We start from the raw sequence: 24,785 nt of genomic DNA on the forward strand, positions 1-24,785 counted from the left end.
ATACACTTTTGCCGGCACAATCACAAACTCACAGGCTTTGGGGGTTACAATGCAGCTCCTCCTCTGCTGTTCTCCTTCGCCAGGCAGATCTGCTTACCTTTTACTCCAGGCGCAAGGACAGAGACCCTCGCTCTTTGCTTCATGCTGCAGGCACAATGAAGCCCCCCCTTGAAGCAGTCTCGACCCCACTTTGCTCAAAAGCATGGCACAGACACCTCTGAAACCACCGCAGCGGCCACCCGCACCAGCAGTCCTGCCACGAGAGAAGGCTGATCTCACAGGTAGGACATTGGTCCAGAGCTTTGCAAGCCAGGATTAAAGATCACACGAAAACAAGCCGTCCGCAGAGCGCAGAGCTGAACACAACAGAGGGTGATCTGCTAGACTGAGTTAGGTCAGACCACGGGGAAAGGGTCTGAGTGCAGGCCCAGTGGCACCACTAACATCTCCAGCAGTGCAGGGGGCTCACCATCCCATCAGCGATCAATCGACATTTCAGAGATGGACAGCACAGTGAGGAAGCCATGCATAAGATGATATCTCCTCTGTCAGCCTCTACTGTTGGTATACGGCTGCACTCTCACTACCCCACAGCAACACAACTCATCAACCACTCCAGAATGTGCATCTTACTCCTTCTGGCCAAGGAAAAGGAAAAATTGGTTCCATGCTCGAGCAAAAGGAAAAATTGGTTCCTCACATTTCAAAGTCACTGACAGTGCAGCAAGAGAAGAAAGCCATCGCACCTTCCTACTGAGCCAAATCTGCACTGCAGAAATGCTGCTGTTTAGCAGGAACCCACAGATGAAACTACGTGAAACAAACAAGGCCACCGACTGGGCTAATACTATATTTAGTGCGAGCTACTTCTCCTCTGCAGAGCACCAAGTGCCCACCTTTTACAACTTTACACTTGCTCCAAAGAGACAAGGAAGAAAGGCAACTTTGTTAGAAAACCCTTGCTCTCGAATAAAAACAGCACATGTAAAAATCTGAGGAAGACCTTTCATCCAACTTTGGATCTATTTAAAGACAAGCTAGTGTCAAGTGAATTCACCACTCCAGGGAAGCCATCACAAAACTCTGTGACTTCTTAGAAGGAAGAAAATGTCATTTAGACCCCAAATGTTATGCCAGGACAGAGTCGCACCATTTGTTTCAGACAGCGACAAAACCAGTTCAGCTCCTGCTGCGCATGGGTGCTCCAGCAAACACTGCTCACAATAGCGTGTCTCATGCTTCAAGTATATGAACCCTGCTTTCCTGTCTTCCAAACTAAGATAATTGGACAGCACAGCTTCATTTAAAAGCTCAATTAAATGGAAAAAAAACAGAGACTATTTCAGAATCTGCTGGTGAATGAGGTGGAGCAGTGCCCTGACAATTCATTTCTGCTGCTAAAGCTGAAAAGGAATTAGTGTGTTTTCTTGTACTCAGCTTTGTCTTGCAGAGCTTTAGCTGCTGTCAGACTTGCTGTGTGGTTTTGAGCGCTCTGGAAAATCATTCTCCCTCCACTAGACTGGAAACAAACCACAGATGATGTTTTTTTTTGACTTTTGACTACACAGATCACAATGAAGTTGTGAAATGCTGTTCTGTGGTTTTTAATGAGCGCTGTAACCAGGGAAGGGAAGACTTTCCCCATCATCCCCAGCCTAAGTACAGCAACTAGCAGAGACAAGGGAGAAAGATGCTGCATGGTTTGAAAAGCCTTAGACTCAAGTTTCCCTGTGTCCCTGACTACTGCTCTTGGGACTGGAAAGACAAGAGGCTTTCCACATGCCAGCTACAGACTGCTTTTGTGGCCATAGTATAGGCACAATGGTAAACCATTGAAGAAGAAACTGAGGGGTAAGGTGTTCTGTCCCTCAGCTTGAACACACCATGATCTGACAAGGACCAGCAACCTGGCAGACACTCTTGTCCTGTGGAACTTCACTTTCCTGTTGGAATATTTCTGAAAAAATGAGATTTTGATCAAAGCATCCCATATGCAAATGCAATTAACAAGAAAAACTTACACCCATATCAGTCCCAGACTCACCCACCAGCCCGTGGCCCGCGGGTGCTGGGTGCACCTTTCTGCCTTCCTCAGCCTGCCCCTCCTTAAGCCCCTTCTGCTGACAGTGCCGGAAGGTCCACGAGTGATGCTGAACCCCCGTCCCCACAACTGTGCTATGTGGTTTCGGCACTGTCACACAACCCCCCTCTATCTCAGTTGTGACTTTTGCAAACAGGGCAGCGTTCAGTATAAATCCCTTCCTCAGAGAAAGCCTTCGCTGGCTGAGATCCGTAAAGCACTTAGAAGCACTTGGGAGTACAGCGACAACGTTTTTGAGCGAAGCAGTCTGGTCAGGAGCCTGTCCCAGCCAGAAGAGTGTTGGGAGTACATCTACGACCACCTACATAATACTGCTACAACCACCTCTTTTCTCACTTATTTCCCTGGCAGTCTGAGGCATGATTTTCCCAGGGAAGAGCCGCTGAGAGAGCTGAGCTCCACACTGCTATGAAACCACGACTGCAAGGCTGAATCCTCCCTGAGGCAAAGGGAACAGCAGCCCTCTGCCTTAGAGGAGACAGATGTTTGCCCTGGAGAGCACTCAGGGGAATCTGTGCTCAGAAACATTGATTAACTTACACCTGATTCATTTTACTAATTAAAGTCGCTACACATGACAGAGCAGTCTAAGTAGCACGTACGCTGACAGTCTCATCCTCCACACTGATGTGCACATTCACAAACTGGAAGAAACGATCTTGTATCCACGAAGCTACAGCAGTAAAGAGTTATGAGATGCAAGGTGGGAAGAGCCCATAGGAGCACTCCTCCTGCTCAGTTTTACCTGAGGAACACCAAGCAGTCTGACACACATTGTAAAACTGAGGCTTCTTCCTCCCAAACCATACTCAAAATCTTGTGTTGTATCAAGCTATCAACTCCAGCAACACCTTCAGAGAGAAAGACCTCTCAATACTGATCATATGAAACCAGCCCCAAAGGTTTCAGTAAGGAAATTACAGCAAACTTCATTTTTTCCCCATCAAAGCAGTAGTAAATAAAGGTTAGGAAAAAAGAGAAGAGAGAAAGAAAAAAGAGAAAGGAAAGAAGTAACATAGCTGCAAAAATACAGGCCTGAGGTAAGGTAAATGTGCTGGTCTGCAGGAGTTGCTGGATGAAAACACTGATAGTGGTTCTTCACAGAACAACTGGCAATGTGACTTTTTTTTTTTTACATTCTTTATGTACTATATTGATTAGTCCCAAGATAAAGCACCTCCTGCTGCATTTCACATGCCCCTGTTACAAGCTCTTCTGGTCCCAGAGGGTAAATATTTCCCTCAGTTTCACACAGCCAGACGGACACTACATCAGAAAGGTAGACATTATCCCATTTCCCTGGTAGTATCTGAGACCTGAATGGGAAGAATACCAGAAACTACCAGCATGTCCTAGAATATTCTGATTAAAATGTTGGTTCATCTAAAAGAAGGAATAGCTATTTGTCAGTTTCTGCACCACTACAAATACAGAAAAGACCAGGGTTACGGTTCTGTTGGGCAGAAATGGATGCTGGCTGGTACAAACTTTGTCTTGCATAACACAGAAGACTACTGCAAACGCATACATAAGATGTTAGACACTTGGCTGCCTAACTTTAAAAGGAGGAAACAAGCTCCTTATGCATCAATGAAATCTATAAAGAATTGCATTTACTTGTAGAAGTCTGAGAAAGGGGGTCAGGTGGGAATAAGGAAGAAAAAAGTAAAATATACTGATGGAAAAAAAAAAATACAGCTCCAGGCAGCTCACCTTGACCTCTATGAAGTCTGGTTTACCGAGGGATATCAGGTCAGCATAGGCCTTGAGTTCGTCCACATTCCAAGCTTTCACCAGTGTCAGCCTATAAACAGTGCGCTGTTGCTGAAAGAAAGAAAACATTACATTAGGAACATCTTCTGACATAGAACGTTCCAGCCTGTTCCAAGAACCCAAGGGCTAAAAGAAACCAGACCCAAACCAGGAGCCACCTCACTTGTTCTTTCAGGAAAGCTATTCCACAGCACCTGTAAGCTGAGTCACCTTTTGCTGCACAGACTCACTTTCCGTCTGTACGTCCCAGGCACTTTGTTTTTACAGAAGCTTTAACTTAATGGGAAAATAACCAGAAAGTTTCTCTCTCTGATCTGCTTCTCCAGGCGTAAAATCTCACTATTAGTTGCTATTTTTATTTCCTCCAGATGGATCATCATTGGAGACTTCTGGACAGGACGAACAAGAAGAGACAGACGATGGTCTATCCCTGCCCGTGACTCTTCCAGCACATTAGGCACAATAACGCAGAGAAAGGGCTCTACTGCCATCAGCAACACAGAATGTTTTATTGAAAGCACAAAGTGACAATTAAAATCATAACCGGGAAACAGTGAAAAATCCTTGCTTATGCCCCGGCCGCATAAGGAGTGTGGCACAAACCATTAGGAAGAGGCAGAGCAGCTGCAGCACTAACGACTCCAAGAGCAGCAGCCACCCCCCATTGCCCCCTGCAGCCAATTCAGTTCCTGCCAGGCAGCATTCCCACATGGGCCTGTCCTCTCCATCCCACTGCAGGTCCTCACCACACCAGTGCCTCTGGAAGACGCCCAGACCTGCCTTAGCGCTGCCCACACCACTAGAGAGTCCTCCAAGAACTTCTTTCCTGAGAGCTACTCTGATTCTCCCCTGTAGGGTTGCTCACTAAAGAAGTTATTAGTGACAAAAGGACTTCTACAATCTATAAAAGCTCTTGGCTATGGAACAAACCCAGTCTCGCTGCTTCCACCTTGCTTCCATCTTTCCCCTTTCCTCCTCTCCATCGTCCTCCGACGTTTTATTTCACTTATCTCTAGAATTTATTTCTAGAGCAATCTTCCAGCAAAACTGGTTTTTTGAATTAACTCATTTTCCTTCTGTCTTACATCGGCTCTAAGGTGGCAGCTAAACAGAGCGCAGCCACTCCATCACCCCTGCCTGCCCGGGGAGGAGAAGTGGAAAGGAAAACTCATGGGTGGAGACAAAACCAGGTTTAATAGAGGAATAAAAGAAGATAAAATATTATTTCTGCTATTAATAATAACAATAATAATAATAATAATAATAATAATAATAATAAAGACAATGAGTCAGCCTGTCCCGAGTATTGAGTGTGGAACACAAGCAGTGAACACCAAAGAGCAGCAGGTACAGCAAGCACAGCAGTTCCAGCCAGCACAGAGACCATAGCCAACCTGGGGAGATCACTGAACACAGAAACCAAACTCGGAGCGTTGGAAACTGGACAGGGAGAGCCAGAGTGCCAAGAGCCAGGGGTCTGTCCTGGCAAACTTCCTGCTTATAAACAGAGTCTGGCGTTCACGGCATGGAACACTCCGTTGGCCAGCTTGGGTTAGTCCTCCTGGCTCCACTCCTCCCAGCTTCATACACCTGCTTACTCAGAAAACATGGCAAACTGGAAAAGTCCTTGATTTCCTAGCAACAATCAAAAATGTCAATGTGTTCTCTGCATTATTCTCTTACTAAAATCTAGAAAACCAACAGTGGCTGGAAAGAAAATTAACTCTATCCCAGCCAAGCACACACATCACCTAACAACAACTAAAACAGTCTGTTCTAAACATTATTCTCAAACTAAAGCCAAAACACAGCGGTTACCGAGAAAAAAATTGACTCTGTCCCAGGCAAAACCAAGACTCCTTCCCTGGCACACAACAGATCGTAAAACATGACAAAGGCAGCAGTTCAGCCAGAGCAGAAGAACACTGTAACAAATCCACGGTAAGCCAAGACTCCACAGTTGGGGCCGGGCTATGGCCCAGGGCTGGGATTTCAGGGCGCAACAAAGGCTGGAATCAAATTCTCCTGCTCCAGAAAGTCCAGCCTTGGACTCGGGCTCAAGGAAAGAAAATCTCAATCTTAACACAAAGAAATAAACCCAGGAAATCCACTTGATCTTCACATAGCTGATAGTTGCTATTTGGGGAATGTGAGCACACCATACAGATAACGGGAGACTGGCCCAGGCAGAAACTGGTCCTAAGGTGGAATTAAGGACATTGAATAATACCAATAGATATAGGGAAAGCTCCTATAGCCTCATGAAAAATATTTATACCTAACCCAAGTGTGAAGTGGATCCACGTGGGCTTTGGATATCACCTCTGTTGAGCAGCGAGGGCATGGCCTTTAGGTAACCATGGTGCTGGCTGTTCAGGAGGGCATTTGCTACCCTGAAGGACATGGATGTGGCAAGTGCGATTAACAGCACTGCCACATCGCCTGCAGCAAGCTTCAAACAATGCCACCAAGCCTTCTCCCAAAGCTCAATTCTTTTATGAGATCTCCAAAAGGACAGAAAACATGTTCTTGATGCTGAAAGAACTTCTCACTGCAATGAAAAATTTAGGGGCATCTTTGTTGGCAGCAAAAATTGAAGTCAACCGATTGGAGGGGGACGGCTGGTGTGACTTCACAGAAGCACACTGTGGTTTTGTCGGGAGGACACATGGGTTCACCTGTACTCATCTGCTGGCAGATGAATGTGCCAAACACACCCATAGGAGACCATGCCGAAGACCACGCTCATGTTTCTTGCCAAAATGTAGAAGTAACTTATTTTTTTAAAAAAAGTCTAGTTTATTAAAAATTGATTAAATTGTATTGCATAGATCCCCATTAAAGAGGAAACACGGTGCTTATTCACCAATCCTCAGCACTGCACCTACAGCCATCGTGAGGACTTCTCTCCCCAGGACCCCTCTCCAGGCGGCAGCAGGGAGGAAGGTTCCTTGTACGCTCTTAACTACGTGGATCAATCCTCTGCAGATGTAGAAGACTGAGGTCCTCTGGGGTTCATAAACATGGGGCTGACCCCACAGCGCCCTGCTTCCTCCTGGGATCACAGGAACAGCCTCCAGCACTTGTCAACTTTTTATACATGCCTGGTTGTTTCCCAAACAGTCTCTGCAACTGCCAGAGCAGATGGGGCAGGTTCAGGGAAGGCCACAAGTTACTGACAGCGACTGGAAGAGCTGCCCTGCTTCCCAGTGGCTGCCACCAATAACAACAGAGGTTGAGACATGAAGGTTGACGTGAAAGTTGGCATAAAGGCACACAGCCACTCCTGGCTTAGAGCCAGGAGACACGCACACAGCCAGATGTGACCAAACCCCAACTAGGCCAGCAAAAATACAATTGGTTCTAAAAAATCTTATGCTGGCAGAGGACAGCCATGTGCGATGTCCACCACCAAGCAGTCAGCCAGTCGCCGAGCCAGCCCTTTCTCTCCTTTTCTCTGGTGTCTGAAGTCCAGAGATTTATTTGTGACAGATTTATCTTATTTATCTTTTATCTGGTGAGGGGCTGCAGAACAAGTCTTACGAGGAGCGGCTGAGAGAGCTGGGGGTGTTCAGCCTGGAGAAGAGGAGGCTGAGGGGAGACCTTATTGCTCTCTACAACTACCTGAAAGGAGGTTGTGGAGAGGAGGGAGCTGGGCTCTTCTCCCAAGTGACAGAGGACAGGACAAGGGGGAATGGCCTCAAGCTCCGCCAGGGGAGGATATCAGAAAAAAATTCTTCACAGAAAGAGTCATCGGGCACTGGCAGAGACTGCCCAGGGAGGGGGTCGAGTCACCTTCCCTGGAGGTGTTTAAGGAATGGGTTGATGAAGTGCTTAGGGACATGGTTTAAGGGAGTGTTAGGAACGGTTGGACTCGATGATCCAGTGGGTCCTTTCCAACCTTGTGATTCTATGATTGTAAGCCAGTGTGAGTGGGGACACCCTCTGCCCAGCATCTTGGTGCCTGCAGCTGCTGGGACCATCTCATTGCTTCCTTCTACAATTCAAAAAATGTATTCAGGGGCTAATCCCTAATCACTCTCCACACTTACTTTTTAACTCTTAAAGAGTTTGCTCTCTATCCCACCCCAAATCTCGGCCAAGGCACGGAAACAAGACTGATTTATTTTACACTCATTCTGCAGAGGGACTAAACACAAAGCACCATCAAAAAAATGGTTCGAAGCTCAGCTTGACCACAGGAGGCACTGTCAAAGCCAAGTAAATGTGATATTGCAAAAACGCTTTTACAGAGAGGATGAAACGTTATGAGTTTACTTTCATCACAGCATTGGAACAGATCATCCAGAGCAGTGGTGGCTGCCCCATCCCTGGAAGGTTTTCAGCCCCTGATCCAGTGGGAGGTGTCCCTGCCCGTGGCAGGGGGGTGGAATTGGATGGGCTTTAAGGTCACTTCCAAGCCAAATCATTCCATGATTTTCTAACACACATTAAGTACAATGCTTCCACAAGTGTTTCTTCTTACAGTAATGAAGGCCTGCACAAAGGAAGGCATTTTCCTCCTGTTCAAATCTCATTCTTAATACTCTCTAACACACATCCTGGATAATTTTAGAAGTTTAACTTTAAAGTTCAACTTCATAAAACTAAAACTGCTACAAGTGCATTTAAAGGGCTTTTCCTCCCATAGGGCAGCACTAACCGACAAGTAATAACTGCAGCCTGCGTGTATTATCCATCACTTCAATAACTGAACCATCACAAAAACTGTATTAACAAATCGCAACCAGTGGTGAAAAACAGGTAAAGAAACTAAAACACTGCCAAAGAACACAGAAAATGTAATAATATCAGAAATTAATATTGCGACTGAAGAAATCTCTTTCCGGAGGGCAACATCTCTCAAGCACAGTCTGAGCAGAGAGAAAAGCCACTGAAAAGAAGTGTAGAAGGGACAGATCAAAATGACTTAGGGCCTAATTCCACAGAATGTTAAATGCAAGTACTACTTACAGCCTGCCAGCAGTACAAACACACAATCCTGTTTTATTAATGTATTATTTGTATTTGGTTGTACAATAGGGCCCCTGGAGATCCTCTTGTAAGCACTGAAAAACAAGAAATAAGAGCTTAAGAGAATTTAATGATCTAAAACATCGGGATATAAAAATCAGACTGCAATGCTTTTTGTCCTGTGTTTCCAGGAAAATAATCATTATTTCACTTCAGACAACCATCTGAATGACAGTAGTGGAAAAGAAAAAGTTAATACAACAACAAGCCTTTCCAACGGGTGGAGGCTGAGGGTGTGGAACTGCAGCTATTTTATTCTCACAAGCTCTTGAGGCAGGTGGTCAGCCTGCCAGGAAAGGGCAGCTTCAGGGGCCAGCAGGACCGCACATGCCCATCGGCAAAGAAAAGAAGAGATGAGAAGGACAATAAATAAATAACTTTGGAGGGGGATAAAGCAAATGGAGACAGATTTTTTCCCAGAAATGCCAGGGAAAAGATAAGACAATAGGCACAGGCTGAAAAATGGAAAATTGCCTTTTAGAGTGAAATGTCTACAGTGAGGGTGACTGAACACCAGCAGGGGTTGCCCAAAGAAGTTAAGGAGACTCCATGCTTGGAGCTATTCATATCCAGCCCATTCCAACTGATCCCGCTTTGAGTGGGATGGCTGAACTAGAAGATCTCCAGAGGTATCTTCCCATTTTGACAGTTGCCATCCTGTCCATCTAGGAGTTACAGATATTTCTCAACGTCCTCTTTCAAGAGGAGAACCAAGGGCAGCATGTAGACCACCTCCATGAAGGACAAAGCAGCAGCTTTGAAGGTTCTAAGAAGGTTCCCTTAGATGGAATCTAATCTATCTGCAGTTCTGTAAAGCTTTTGACATGGTCCCCCACAACGTCCTTCTCTCTAAATTGGAGACAGATGAATTTGATGTGTGGACTGCTCAGTGGAAAAGGGATTGGTTGGGCAGTCGCATTCAGAGTGTAGTGGTCAACAGCTTCGTGTCCAGATGAGATCTGTGATCCCTATGGCCAGAGCTCAAAGCCATGATCGAGGCCAGTAGATGGGGACGCAGCTCCTTCCTCCCATCCTCTGTAGGGCGGCTGACACTTGGACGAACCCCTAGACAAGCTGCGGGGTGCTGCACACTTGCAGCCTTTCAGCAGCTCATCCTAAAACACCACCAGGCACTGTAGCAGCTCAGCCTGGAGAGCAGCGGGGCAACCCTCCCATCCATCCCAGACACACCCAGCCTAGCGCAAAGCTCAGCCCTCGGAGCAGTGAGCAGCAGCACTGAAGTTTCTGCCTGTTTCCAAGGTGGTTCTGTTTTCCTTTGAAACTATCCTAAAATTCTCCACATTCTACAGCATTTGCAAATTAGCATTTTCCACGTGTGCATACTTTGCCAGTGGCCAAATCTCAAAGCCAAAGCACCCAACACACCTCAGACGGAGCCCACGAGGTGACACTGCTCCCCAGGCATTCGCTGGCCCACACGTTAAAGGAAAGGATTCACGTGTCAGTTTGACAAAGTGCTCCCTTCTTGCTTCAGTAACCAAGAGGGATCGAGGCTTTTTTTTATCATTTCTTCTTAATTCCCTCCTCTTCAACATTTATCTTTTCAGAGAACAAATCTAATTATTCTTCATAAAACATCCCAGGTCCTATCTCAGAAGGAAGAGGGAGGGGTGAACACGTCAACCGTGCTGCAGAGAGCAGGGCTGATAGATTGATGTGAGTTCAGCTGGGACACAGGAGCATCTCCCATCTCCAGCCAGGGCAGGGAAGCAGCAGGAGCAGGACTGGACCTCGTGGGACTGCAGAAGTCTGGGACAAAGGCAAAGAGCAGACAAATCTCCTCCAAATGATGCGTTGACATCCTACAAGACCATTACCTTGGATTGTGTCACTTGAAATTGCTCTTTTAATAAAACAAAGTAACAATACCCTACCACTTGGAAGTAAACACAAACCTCAGATTTCAATTCTGAACGCTCGTATCTTCCTTGGATATGGATAAAATAGTTTTATTGCTAGAAAAATGGCATTTCATTTACAGACAACTCAACATAAATCCATGTTTTGCAGCTATTGAAACTCAAGTAACAAAACCAATATTGCCAATAGAAACACTGCTTTGCTTAAATGGAAAAAGCACTCGGGAAAGAAGAAATTATGGTACAGACTCTAAACAAAAATTGCTCTCTTTCACAGATCTTTTTCAGTTATGAGACAAAGAACAAGAAATCACTTCAAAAGCCAGATTCTTAGTTTCACTAACATTTCTTATTCCCTTCAATGAAAGGATATCTGCAAACTGACTTCATGACATATTTCAGCGCTTCCCAGCTGGCAAGGAACAACTCTGGTCATGATACGAAACAGCCTGAAAAGCAAAACAGCTGTGCAATCCCACAGCACCGCGCTGGTGCCCTGGGCAGGGTCCCTGCTCTGGTGTGGCTGCAGCAGGTGAGCTGCCCTTCCTCACCCACAGCCCCTTCAAAGGGAAAAGCAGTCTTCTCCAAAGACTCAATTTGGTTTCTGTGTTCGGGTTACGCAACGCCTTCCTAAGCGAGCGAGTCCTGTATAAAGTTATCAAAGCAATTTTCACACTTGGAAATTACTTGTCACAGGGATGCGATCAAAAAACAACCCTGCAGCCAAGTATCTATTCACCATATTCAATAACACATATCTTTATGCATAAAACCCTGTGAAGGGTAAAAGATCCAAAAACACCAAAAGAGGAAATCTCAAATGCCACACACCCTAAATGTCACAGCCTTCCAAACCATTCCCGTTCAGCCTAGAGAGCGAGTCTATGTACGAGGACTGAGAGCACTTCTGCCTTTTCCAAGCCCCAAGTTGCTGAGCCTCCAGGCTCCCCAAAGCTCTGTAGATGAGCTGTGGAACTCATCACACTCCAGGACACCATCATTATGGAAAAACTCAGTGTCCTTGAAAGGACAGCAGATTAATCTATTCTTTTGGCAGCCAGGACCCTTTCTTAAATAAAGGGCTCATCACTTCATCCAGGCTCATCTACCACTACACAACCAGCCCTGGAGAGATGACATCCTCCTAGAAGTCACATTGTGAACACCTGCGAGCACTCTGCTGGGCAGATTCACACAGCAGAAGAGGTTTTTTTTCCCTTCAAGGATTAGCTCAGCACAAAGCACAAAAGTTTTCAGCTTCCTTTCTTCAGGCTAATACAGTCAATTAAGGCAAAAAACCTGAATAGGTTATGCTGCGTAGGTATCTACTAAAAACATACATTGTTCAAGCATTTGCTATTAATACACCAGTTAAAAGCAAATCGAGGCTTTGTCTTCATTGCTAAAAAAGGTGCAAATTACCATAGGATAATTAACACATTAGCTACTCTGCTGTAAACCAGAGCAATGCTCAGAACTTGGATTTTACTGCTGGAAAAGTCAGCATGCTCAACCCCAGCATTTACCTGCAGATCAGCACTGAGGGCCATGGTCTCTGCCTGGGATCTTACAGCCTGGACAGTTGGCCCCATGTCGTCCCAATGATGGGAGAAGAAAATCAGCCTCATCACCACCACCCTCTTTTTAGATCCTGCACTGGCTCCAGCACAACATTCAAGTTCTGAGGCCGAGGAAACCAGGATGGTTTTAAAAAAAAGCAAATACAAAGCTAAAAAACAACAAAAACCTGATTCTATCTTTGCATGCAAAAGCAATTCTTGCTCTTTGTGAGCAAATCAGGTCACAAAATCAATTAAAAGGTGCACGCGTCCAAATGATGAGGGGCTGGTCCTACATCTCATCTTGACACCCAGATCCCAAGTCAGTCCGCATAGACAAAGGTCAAAGAGCAGAGCAGAATGTGATTCTTCCAGTTTTAACACACTTGTCTAAGAATCAAAATTGTCTCTATAAAGTATTGTTATTCTGAGGTATCAGGCTTCAAAGCCATATGAAATTTCTCCTTCTTCTAGAGTCTTGAAAATAAAACGAAAAAAATACCATGAATGATAATTACAAAAACATGAAAGTTGGACTCTTGTTTGCACTAGCTTTTTTAAAAGACAGAAATGAGTCAACATAACTGTTCTCATATCATACAAAATTGGTTTGTATTGATGAGCTTTGACATTCTGCTTGGAAATAAAAAGAAAATCTTGGAGTGAGACAAGCACATCAGAATCAATTGCCAAACCAGAATTTTAAACCAGAAAAGCCCCTCAGCCAGTGAGCAGTCCTGCTGATGAGGGAAACACAAGAATAAGCGATCCAGATTAGAAAGCAAGGAGAAAATAAATCAAATTTCCTTACCTTACCTCCCTAAAGCAGCATCCTAAGTCACATTCCCCTCCACAATCATTCTCTTCCTGTACTTGCCACCTATTGCTTGTAATCTACTTTATTGCTTCACACTTCAGTAGAAATTAATCAGTTCATTTAGTTAAAAATCTCTAGAAAGAAAACAAAGTACAGCAGCAGCTTTGTTCCGAGACCTAAAAACGTTCTCAAGCAAATCCAGAACCACGACTGCTCCTTATCCATTTTCCATGGACTTGTTATTAACGTGCTCACTCTTGTAAATCAGCACTAACTAGATTTCACTGATTATTTATTTCTTCTCAATATTTCTAGGGCATTTTCAAGGAAATACCATGTAAAATTTATACCAAGGGGAAAAAGTCCAATGCAATGTAACTTGAAATAGAGGAAAAGCATTAAAACAGATCATATCGAATCATCAGCTTGCTGTTAAACAGACCACACAGCCTGGCGATCATTGATTTCCTGGGGAAACAGGAGTATGTTTGACATCAAATGGCCCCAAGAAGCATCAGCACGAGCCTGGGTAGTACTCCCACAGAGCCCTGTGCCGGCGAGTCACCACAACCAGAGACGGGCTCAAATCTGAACAGAAAGAGACTTCATGAAACTACATAAGCTCTTTCACCAGGATAAAAGCCTTCAGCAATGCTCTAAGTTTGTGCCCAAGTCCCACTGACTTTGAAAGGACTTAAAGTAGAAGGTTGACAGGGGTGCTCTTGTGAAGGCTCCCAAATATAGGTGGGATCAGGACCTTTTCCGCACGGGCCTCTTCCAGTGAAGCGCGGCAGCAGTCCCGCGGGTCAGAGCCACATCTGCTGCGGCAGCAGGGACCTGCCACACACGCACCGAGTGACGAGCACTTTGTCCAGCTCCGGCTGCTGCTCTTCAACACCGATCGAGGACAAGCACAGGAGCTCAGCCAGCAGCTGACCTGCTCGGCCACCTGGGCTCCATCCCATCTGCACAACAGCCCCTTTGCCAAAGAGATGCAAAACCCTGGAGAATCACTGACTTGCTGTGATCTGACCATAGAAATTCTCTCTCTCTAAGCTGCATACGCACCTGCACTCACGTCTGGGGCAGCATTTCATGGGCAAGGCTACAGGATAGGGCAGAAATCCTTGTGCCTGGTCATCCATGGTAAAGACATTCAGAGCCAGCCTTGTGATGGGGAAAACTGGCTGAAACCACCCCCTGGGACCTCTCATAGCCTCCCACTTCCCAAAGTGTCCCAGCTACAGCTCCGTGCTGTCCCATCCCTCTAGCACCGCAGTGTCCCACGCTTGATGAGGGCAGCCTGTGGCATCTGGTGTGGTGGTCCTGGAGAGGCACCACTCCACACACCTCACTGAAGAGGGCACAGTTGTAATCCCAGCAGCGCAAGGAAGTCAGAAGAAGGACAACACTGAGAACAGACTACAGACAAAGAGAGGAGTCCCAGAGGCAAGGAGTGGAGCCTGCTTCGAAAGGTAATGTGCAAAATATCTTAACACACAGATTGGGAAACTTAAAGAACAAACTTGAATGGCAATCATCTGTACAAAAAAAAGAAAATGAGGAATAAAAGCAGTTTAAAAACAGAGCCCAACTTCAGCCAAATGCTTCTGGCTAAAGGATGAACTGAACATTCACCAACATCTCTTCAGATCCAACAGAGGAACCTGATCTCCCCCACGTCAGCTGCCAGGTGCGCAGTAGTTTTAAGCCATCACAGCAGTTATTTATATATTCAGCCAAAGACTTGGATGCTTCCTTATTTCCTTACGGACCTCTGTAGTTGAAAATCTCAGCCAGGAAAACAACTCCCCACTGAAATTCTGCAGGGCTCTAACAGAATATTTTTGTAAATCAGGGCTATTTGCTCAGCAATGAGGGATACAACAAGGAAGAATAAACTGGATTTTAAATGATCCTGTAATAACGATGGTTTAAGGGAGCAATTGCAGGATAACGGAAAAAATGAAGAGATATCATGTCTGTAAGGTAAAAAGAGAATCCATGCTTTGACAAAAGGTCAGCACTCCATGGGTATAACTCCTAGCAGCACCCAGCAATGCAGACACGACAGACACCCAACTAACAGACCAACACAGAACAACAAGCACAGACTTGTCCAAAGCCTGGGAAGGGACTATTGTTTTTAAGGGAATAAACTGCTACTCATTATCTTAAGAAACAACACACCAGCAATGCAACTTCAAGAGTCAAACGATGAAAGAAGAGATTAATCTGCCATAAAAGTGTAATTACCTCGTTAAAAATCACTCTTGCAGTCTGCAAAGCAGAGGATTTATAATATTTTTCTTCGGGGTTTTGTCCAAATCATCTAAAAATAGACCTGAAAGCCCCACCACAATTTGCTGAAAATGCTGCCCATTTCATTTAACAAAGAACAACATAAACAAGGAGCCTGAAATAAATTTCCTTCTTATTGATTAAACGATCCTTGCAAGGCTACCGCTCTTGTAAAGCCCTAACTCAGGAGTTAGGCTTTAAAGCAGCAAACATTATGGCAAGGTAAGTAAGCTTTAACCTCTTTAACTGCCCATCCTATTAAACAGTTGAGCTCCAGCTTGAGTTGGGGAACTGAGCACAGTCCTGTATGGTGCTGGGGCAGAGCAAGATGTGCCAGGAGGTGACATGTGGAAAGGTGGAAAGGGGACATTCCTCATCCCAGCATCATGGGAATGCTGCTCCACACAGGCAGGCTTGTGAAAGCAGCCCATGAATGGCACTTGGACAATGCTCTGCACCACACTCAGGGTCTAGAGATCGATCCTGCTGCAACACAGCAGCGTGCCAGTGGCCACTGATAACGTCCCTCCAAACACCTCTCACTAGCATCTACCCGAGTGTTCAGGAGCAGCACTGGGAGCCTTTGAGCAGCTCTTGCAGGTTTATATCTGGCTCTTTATTTTGAGCAGCTTGCCTCCGAGCTTTAGCCTCAAGAAGATGGACTCCTTTCAGTTCCTACTGGTCTTCAAGATAACTCCCTACAGATATGCTCTATGAATTTCTACAGCAGTATCCGAACTGCTCGGCCCTTGCCCCATCATTTCCATCTGCTGAGAAGGTTGACCCTCCGTGGCTGCCCCAGGCTCACAGCCAGGGCAGCACTGCAGAGCAGCATCTGGAAAGACTGCAGACTGGCAGCTCACAAGGCAAGCATCGCCTCTGCTTGCAAAGGAACTGCTCCATGTTCCTGCCCAGCACTCTTGTCCCCTTGCAGCTGCACAAAGACGCATCCAGTAACCCACTGCAGGCAGCCACCTTTCCTGTTTTGACATGATGGAAACCACTACAAGCTGCTTTACACACCCCAAGACCACGGGGTGACCACCACACACTGGTGTACTGAGAGCAGAATTGGAGGGATTTGCTCAGTGCAACTGAGGCCGGGCAAAGAAGAAACGGACTGTAGGAGTAATCCACCGTCACATTAAAACCAGGGCTAGCATCAAGGTCTACCTGCCAGGTCCTGCTCCTGAGGAGCAGGCAGCTTCACAGATCTTCCTCAACGCAAGCTTCATGCGTGACGCACCACACATCGTTGCTGCTGAGCTCCAACTCCTCACCTCGTTTCGCTGAGGCACACATTTAACTGTGGAATTACTCACCTTCCACAACTGCAATGCATCTGCCTCTCTGGTGGCCTGAACAAAACCAGTAGCTTCCTACTTGGGTGACTGTGGGCACGGCCAGATCCTCTGGCAGAAACATACTGCCTAGTAAAGCTCTCTTTCGTCCAGTGTTTGCTACGCAGTCTTTACCTTTGGTAAAGGAGTGCAATCAGTCTGTAACAATAATAAATAACTTTAAAGTGTGCAAGGTTTTATGAGCCTTGTACTTAAAAATTATGTTGCTTCTTAAAAACACTCACAACAAAGGGTTTAAAACAAGTCCTAATTGTCTCTGGATGCACAGAGCAACCTCTGCTCCCACTTGAGGAACTTGCCTTGGTGGGTACGTGCTTGACATTACCTGAAACTCTGACATCTCAAATTAAAATACTCTTTTAGAGACGTAGCCTCTATGGAAAACCTTCGGATCCTCCTACTTTCACAGAAAGTTGGACTCTTCAGAAGAGCCCTACAGGAAGATAAGGCTCCTCAAGATTGCTGAGTGAGTTTCAATACAAAAAGCCAGAATGAAATAAATGCAATGAAGCAAACCTTTTTATAGGTCTCTAAGCAGCTGCATTAGCACTGCGGATCATCAGCTTTCCAGTTCCAGGGCTCACCATCACCTATCCCCTCTACGCTCCTCTGTTTTTAGAACTAAGCAGTAAGAGGAGGTCATTTACAGTGCATCTAATATCAGTCCCTCCACCAAAGACATTTATAAGCAGCCAAGCGCTCTTCTCGGTGAACAAGAAAGGGAGATCACCAAATTAGTCAGCACAGTAATTGCACCCAGCTATTGCACCTAGAAATGGCTGAACAAATTTGAGAGAAGCGGAGTCCACACACCACAAAGGCCTTAATTGTGTAAAAAATGAGAAGTAAATCACCTTTAATTTGCCAGCTTGCACTGACCTTTTGTCACTGTTACTAATCATCGGCTTTCTGTATGCAAGCACGTACAAGGCTAACTCCACAAATTCATATGAAAGACGCTCCAGCGATTTCTGAGCTTCAGAGGAGGCTGAATCCCTGTGTTGTAGTTCCTGCATTTCTCACATTGGCAATTCTTCCAGCAGTTTCATCCAAGGAGAAAACACAGGACTTGGCTCTCAAGCACACAACTTGCAAGTCAACAAGGCTCCAGATGGGTACTTCAGCAGCTCTGGAGATGACGGACGATGGGGCACATGGTCACAGAGCACCCCACCGATCACAGCCACCAGCAAGGGTCAGAAGGTACAAATGCTCAACTCAATGCACCGCTTTGCATGAGCTGGTTTATTGCTAAAAGTCAATCTGGGAAGTTAAGGGTCAGATTCTGCTCTCGCTGGCACTCAAGTAACCCAAGGAGGCTGAAATGAGAACTGACGAAGAAGATTACTGACAAGCAGAGCACTGAAGAAACAATCATTCCCTGAGCTCTATTGTCACCTCCCTGTTACGGGATCCTATGTGAAAGCAGAATCAGAGGAAGAGACCAAGGTGCTCCTCAGCTGCTTCAGCCCAAACCAACTAAATTAGTTCGAACCACTTTCAGCAGCAGTTTGAGCCAAGCACACCAATTTTACCCTGAAGCAGAGGAGAGCCTTCCCAGAGCCCACCCCACCAGACTGCTTGCGGCTCTCGAGCAGCCCTGAGGCACCAAGTCTGTGGCCTCTGCTATCTGAAGGTACCTGCACTACTCAGTCCACTGTAACTAACCCTTTACAAGAGGATTTCTCACTCCCTCCAAAGCCGTAAGTCTTCCTGATTTTATTTGCCAGAATCCGTGTTTCCTCTCCTTCAGAGGAATACGAGTACATCCGTTACCACATTCCCATAAAATCCATTTTCTCATTTCTGTTTTCACCTCAATTACATATTCACCGTCCAAGATGAGAAAACACACCACTCTTGCAGCTGCTTCGTCAACTCATCTTTCCCGAAATGTCAAATGAATAGATTCAATCAACCCAATAAATGCTTCTCATCCGAATCATGACACTAGAGCCATTGATAATCAGTCAGTGAGCACAGAAATCCAACAGTTAATGCATTTAGCAGAACGGAATATTATACAATGCTCTGCACAATCCCAGTCTATGGCGTTTGGCCCAGTTACTTCAGCTTTATAGGCTTAAATAAAAACATGTTTTAAAATAAAGTGCAGATACAACTTTCCTTTGCCTCGTTGCCACAAGCACAGTTTTAGGCTTGCTCTTTCCTTTTCAAGAGCTCACACAGACACACACACAGACACGCTCTGTCTTCTCGGGGTGCTTTTACTTGAAGGCTACTGCTCTATTTCACAACTAGAGAATGAAAATGTGAGAAGACATCCCCAGGAGCACAGAAGCCTGTTGGGGTAGTTGGGAGTTCTGGCTCCCAGAGCCAAGCCTCAGGAAAGAGAGCAGCAGTTTGCTAGTGATTGGGTTAATAAATACCAGAAAGGCTGGAAGGGACTGGTTTGAACCCAGTTCTCTAAAAGCCAAATCTAGCATCTCTCACGCAGCCTCTAGGAAGAGCTCAAGGCAAAAGAAAGATCACCTCTAGTAAAGGGTAAGAATGGAAAATGCTTTTTAAATGTTAAGTAGCAGAAAAACTAGGCAAGCTAAATAATGTGTGCTAGTTAAGGAGTGAAAGAGAAGAGTAAACTTAGCAGAGGAGGAGGAGGGCCCTCTCCTTCTCCCATTTACACTTTGGAGGCCAGAGCCCATTTCCAAAAGACATGGGAAGGGGGAAGAAATGCCTTCTACCAACAACGAGGGTGGCAGCTGGGCAGCCTCTCTGCAGCTGCAACTGCTCCCCTGGCAAGAACAAGCAGCAAACAAATAGCCCACAGGCCTGGCAGCCTCAAAGCATCGGGCAGTAAAGAGGAGGGAATCGAGGAGAGCGATCGGATAAAGCATGGGACAAGGACTAAGACAACCTGGATTTTACCTCCACCTCAGGCTCGTTGGGTGGCCAGAGGCACCTTGCCTTCCCTCCAGTCTCACCACCCTGCCTTCACAAGACACAGTAACAACCAGCAGCTTGGAATAACATATCATTTTGATCATGACATGCGTTTATGAACATTTTTTCCCTCCTTTCTTGCCTGCAAGCAAACCAAGAGGTACTGGAACTGACGGGAGAAACAAGATTTCACTCCCTCCGCAGCCAAGACTCTCACTGAAGCCTCATTTGGGTTGCTTCTTGCTGTGAGCTAAACTGAAAGGGGGCGATGTATTTCAGAAACAATAACTTACTATTAAACATTGTACCTTTGTAACACTCATCATACCGCATTTCAGAAGACGTACACCAGAAGTCTCATTAGCAAAACCATTAAAACAAGCACACAGCTGGTGGAGAGCATTTACTGTGCAGAAGAGTCAAATTCTTCTAAATTTATAGCAGCAGAATTGATTACCAATTCTAACATCTGTTGCAAATTTTACATTTAAATTCTCCTTAAAAAGTCACTTAACTCAGAAACATCAGACAAGGCTCACGAACCAGCTCCCCTCCCCCAGCAACCACATAAATAATCTCCATGCAAATCAAATGTACTCTTTTCATAGAAGCAATTCTTACTGTCATCTATTATATAATAAGCACTGAAACGTGCGTAAGATGTAACTCAGTGTATTTACACTACATTTGTAATCACAGAGAAGCCAAGGGTAACTTTGGAGAAAGGATCACCTTGCAAAAAAAGAAAAAAAAGACTAAAGTAAACAGCACCAGATGCAAGCCTGAAAATGTTTAAATATGCAAGCTGGCATCTTCGTCATCCAGAAATGTAAAAGGAACTACCTGTAAGCAGCTTGCAAAAGCAGAACTAGAGGATGGTAATAGGAGATGGTTTTATATTTCACGCCTTTCTGGACAAAGCTCCTCCAAGACCTTCCAGCAAGGAGTACCTAACGACCAGCATCAAATCCAGCACTGTCAAATACGTGATATCCTAGGACAAGCAGAGATAAGGATTTCCCTTTTTAGTCATAGAATTATAAAATTGCTTGGTTGGAAAAGACCTTTGAGATCGAGTTCAACCATACCTGTTCACTACTAAACCATAGGGCTGAACACCTCATCTGCCCATCTTCTAAATACCTCCAGGGGAGGGGACTCAACCACCTCCCTGGGCAGCTGTTCCAGTGCATAAGAACCCTTTCGGTGAAGAAATTTTTCTTAATGTCTAATCTGAACCTCTCCAAGTGCATCGTGAGGCCATTTCCTCTCAACCTATTGCCTGTAACTTGGGAGAAGAGACCAACGGTCACTTCATTACAACCTCCTTTCAGGCAATTGTAGACAGTGATGAGGTCTCTCCCTCAGCCTCTTCTTCTCCAGGCTAAACAACCCCAGTTCCCTCAGCCGCTCCTCATAAGACTTGTTCTCCAGCCCCTTCACCAGCTCCATTCCCTTTCACTGGACACGCTCCAGGACCTAAATGTCCTTCTGGTAGTGAGGGGTCCTAAACTGAACACAGGATTCGAGGTGCAGCCTCACAAGCACCAAGTACTGGGGCATGGTGTCTTTCCTTTCTTAACAGGAAAAGAAAGAAAGAAAAAAAAAAGATGAAAAAAGATATTTGCTACACCTCACACATGGAGCCACGACCCTGTTCCTCTATGAAATCTTAATTCCCTTGAAGTAGAAAAAAGAGGGCAAGTTTTCACCCGAGATCTAAAGCAAGAGTTGTGTATGATGTCCACAGACATGAGTCTAACTGCACTCTAGAAAGTGCCAATAAGCTGTTTCTTTTGCTTTCTGTGACCCTCCTGGAAGGACAGGAGGATAAGGTTCTGCTTCATCATCAGTTCCTGCAGTGCCATAACATCTATTAAACTGAAGGGTTTTCCCCCCCTCTTTTCTTTGTGTATGGCTCCAATCCGTTTAAAAGAACATTGGCACCTGTCCCCTGAAACTTCAAGCAGCTCAGCAATGCCTACTTGGTGCCTGGCAGCACAGCAAGTACTGCAAGGTAGTGCACGGAGCAGATTGGACAGGATTTATCACGATTAAATCAAGAAGAGACAGACAGAAGAGGTAACGGCACATCGAGGCTGGAAGAGGACTCTTCCGAGCATAGAAGCGACACCAGAGACCTTTTTCTCAGTGCTCATCAAGGCCACAAACATCCATGGACCAGCAGCCACTCGCTTCAAGACTCGTCTTACTCTCTTAACAGGTGGGAAAAAAGCATGCTCAGAGACTTTGCAACATAACGTAGAACAACAAACAGGCATGTTCTGCTGCTATGCCCTTCATAATCCTTTCTCCAGTTATTCTCTAAGGGCTGGGGTAGAAACCTGTAAGCAGTTTTTGCCATACTGGGTCACTGCATCCCCACTTCATTTATCAGCAGCCCAGTGGGGGATTCCCATTTGTCTCAGTCAACATCCCTGTCACCTGAGAAAACACTTGGTGATTTATGGGCACCAACAAGAATAACAGTTTTGAAAGTTTCGCAACCTACAGAATCTGGTCTGGTAACAGTGAGGGAAACAGCACAAAGTCAAAATGCAAATGGGTCACAAGTCTGACTGCTGGTGGATGAGAGCTCACAGAATATCGGTTCCTTATTTTCTTGCTCAGACAGCACATTTGGTTACTGGTACTTTTGAGAAAAGCATCAACTCGATCTTAAAACTTCAAGTGATGGAAAATCTACCTCCTGACCATCTGGACCCTTGCTATCAATTTGTACCTCATTGCTCATTTGGATGGTGAAAAAGCAATGGTTGCAGGAAATTTCTTTCAACCACTGGAACAGAGGTTTCTCATCCTTACAATGAAACTAAGGATTCACATCTTCAGCACTTCCTCCAAGCACTTGTCTATCAAGTCAAGTCACCTCTTAATTAGTCTGATGGACTCAATGCTGTCAGAGGACAAGACTACAAGGCTTCTCAAACGTGACATTTGGAAAGGGCTCATTCTAAACTGCACATGTTAACGTCTTTTTCTCTCCTCTCAAATTAATTTGGAGGGTGAGAGACACATGATGAGAAATAAATCGGGTCTTCTGGGCTGTCTAATAAACTCCTCTCTCAAGAAGCATTTCTCAGCACTGAAAAATTAACTCAAAGATCACCTCAATAAGAATCACTCTAGGAAAGGCAAAACTTGCTCCAAATAGCAGCAGACAAAGAAGGGGTTTCTTGCTGTTTGTTGCAAAAAGAACTATCACCAAAGATTGTTTTTCTTTTATTACTGAACTTTCTGAGAAAATGCAGCAGCCAGTAACCAACGGGCTGCATGATGCCCTCACATCATACTGGGAACCATTTATTAAATTCACTCCGTTATTAAGGGCTCAGGAACTGTGTGCAGAATTTCAGTTAAAATCATTACCGTTCTAACTACCTCTCACTAGGGCAACTAATTCAGAACTTACCTCTTTGCTTTTCCATTTTTAGCAAGAATCAGCCTGTTTTTTGGCAGTAGGAAAGAGAACAGCCAAGAAGGACATCTTCCCTCCTTTCTCATCTAGGACCATGTCCTCTCCTCTTCCTTTTTCCCAGCTGCCTATGGATTATCAACATTCCACAGGAGGACAGGTCTTCCGCTACCCAGCCCTGCAGCAGAGCCATGGGGAGAGCCCGCAGACAGATAAGCAAGCAGGGGAACAGGGCAGGAACAGAACTTGCCAAACAACACAACATCAACCACAGCAAGGTACAGCTTGTGTTTTTAATAACTCCCTTTGCCCATTTTTGTTTATTTTTCAAGTGTGCAGAGACCAAACCCATCCATGATTCTTATTAGCAGTGACTCATATCAGCTGCAACGCCAGCTTGCCTCAGTCTCAGGAGAACTGAATCAGCCTGGATGGTTTGTCAGGCAGTGTGAAAATATGGGACTTGTATTTTGTTTCCAGACAGATTAGCATCACTTTCCCAACACAATCCATCCCCACCTATTCCACAATAGAAGCTGTATTTCTCAAGAATCAGCAGGTGCATTAGCTTTCACCACCTTTCATTCATCACAGTCCTACAGAACCATGATTAACATCAGACTTGGACAGCAAGCAAAGTGCTTAGAAGGAAAACAGAATGGTGCTTCTGCCCAGAAGCAGTCCCAGATCATTTTGGGGCACATTGTGATACCCCAAAATATTACACTATGTGTAATATCAAGAGAAAAACCTAACAAAAATCAGCTTCCCCATGACTTCTTGCTGTCCTTCACATGCAATGATGCAATATGCAGCTGAGCAGGAGGTGGCGGAACAGCATATAACCAACTGGAGCAACTATTAATTGCCTCTTGCATTATCAGTGTTTCAAGGACCCTCCAAAGTGCAGTTGCTTTGAGGAGAAAATGCACCTGCTGCTGAGCTTTTTGCTCTCCTCTTCACCTTGACCAGAGTATTTTTAGCTGTATGGACAGACCTGCCAATACTTTCACCTTCAGTTCTTTGCAAGGAATTTTCTGACAACACAGAGCAATGAAATAACCATATCTATCCAGGGTCAAGAGAGGCAGAAGGAAAGAAGTGATGGGCAAAAGCAAGTTCCCCAAAGGATTTTTTCAGTATTTTTGCCTTCAATATTTTAGCTCCCCTCCTTTCCACAGCCATCAATATTCACACAGAGAACTCCATAAGTTTGTACCTGACTTCAGCGACCTCAGTGTTTGGCTTAAGATTTTGCTGAACAGTATCAGCCAGCACACTTGCATGTAAACAGCTTGATCAAGCTACTCGCGTGCCCTTGAAGAAGAAAGTATCGCTCAATTACACCGAGTCTCCCAAATCTACTAATGCAAGTGTGTTTGGCAGAAAATGGTCCAACTTTGTCACCTCAGAAAGCTGGAAAACTCATTATCCAAATGAAACAGTCTTTCTTGTCTGTTCATCTCAGCAGGTAACGTGTCAGCTTCTGCCAAACTGGTAAACAGAAGTACTTGCTTCCATCAGAGCACAGTATCAGCAAACAAGAGAGGGAAGGCATGCTTAGGAAGCACTATTCTTATTAATTCATGCGATGCCAGGAATACAAGTGCTTCGTTAATTAC

At 45.2% G+C, this 24,785-nt stretch overlaps 1 protein-coding gene across 3 annotated transcripts in view; it reads right to left on the minus strand.

Moving 5' to 3' along the window:
- Positions 1-24,785, minus strand: part of LOC104064672 (S-adenosyl-L-methionine-dependent tRNA 4-demethylwyosine synthase TYW1) — a 98,715-nt gene that overhangs the window by 22,849 nt on the left and 51,081 nt on the right. For all 3 annotated transcript variants that reach the window (XM_054085342.1, XM_054085343.1, XM_054085344.1), the window contains exon 14: positions 3,815-3,925. In XM_054085342.1, coding sequence (XP_053941317.1) covers positions 3,815-3,925 — 111 coding nt within the window. The remainder of the gene's footprint in view (positions 1-3,814; positions 3,926-24,785) is intronic.

Source organism: Cuculus canorus, chromosome 20 (genome assembly GCF_017976375.1).
Source record: "Cuculus canorus isolate bCucCan1 chromosome 20, bCucCan1.pri, whole genome shotgun sequence".
NCBI lineage: Eukaryota > Metazoa > Chordata > Aves > Cuculiformes > Cuculidae > Cuculus > Cuculus canorus.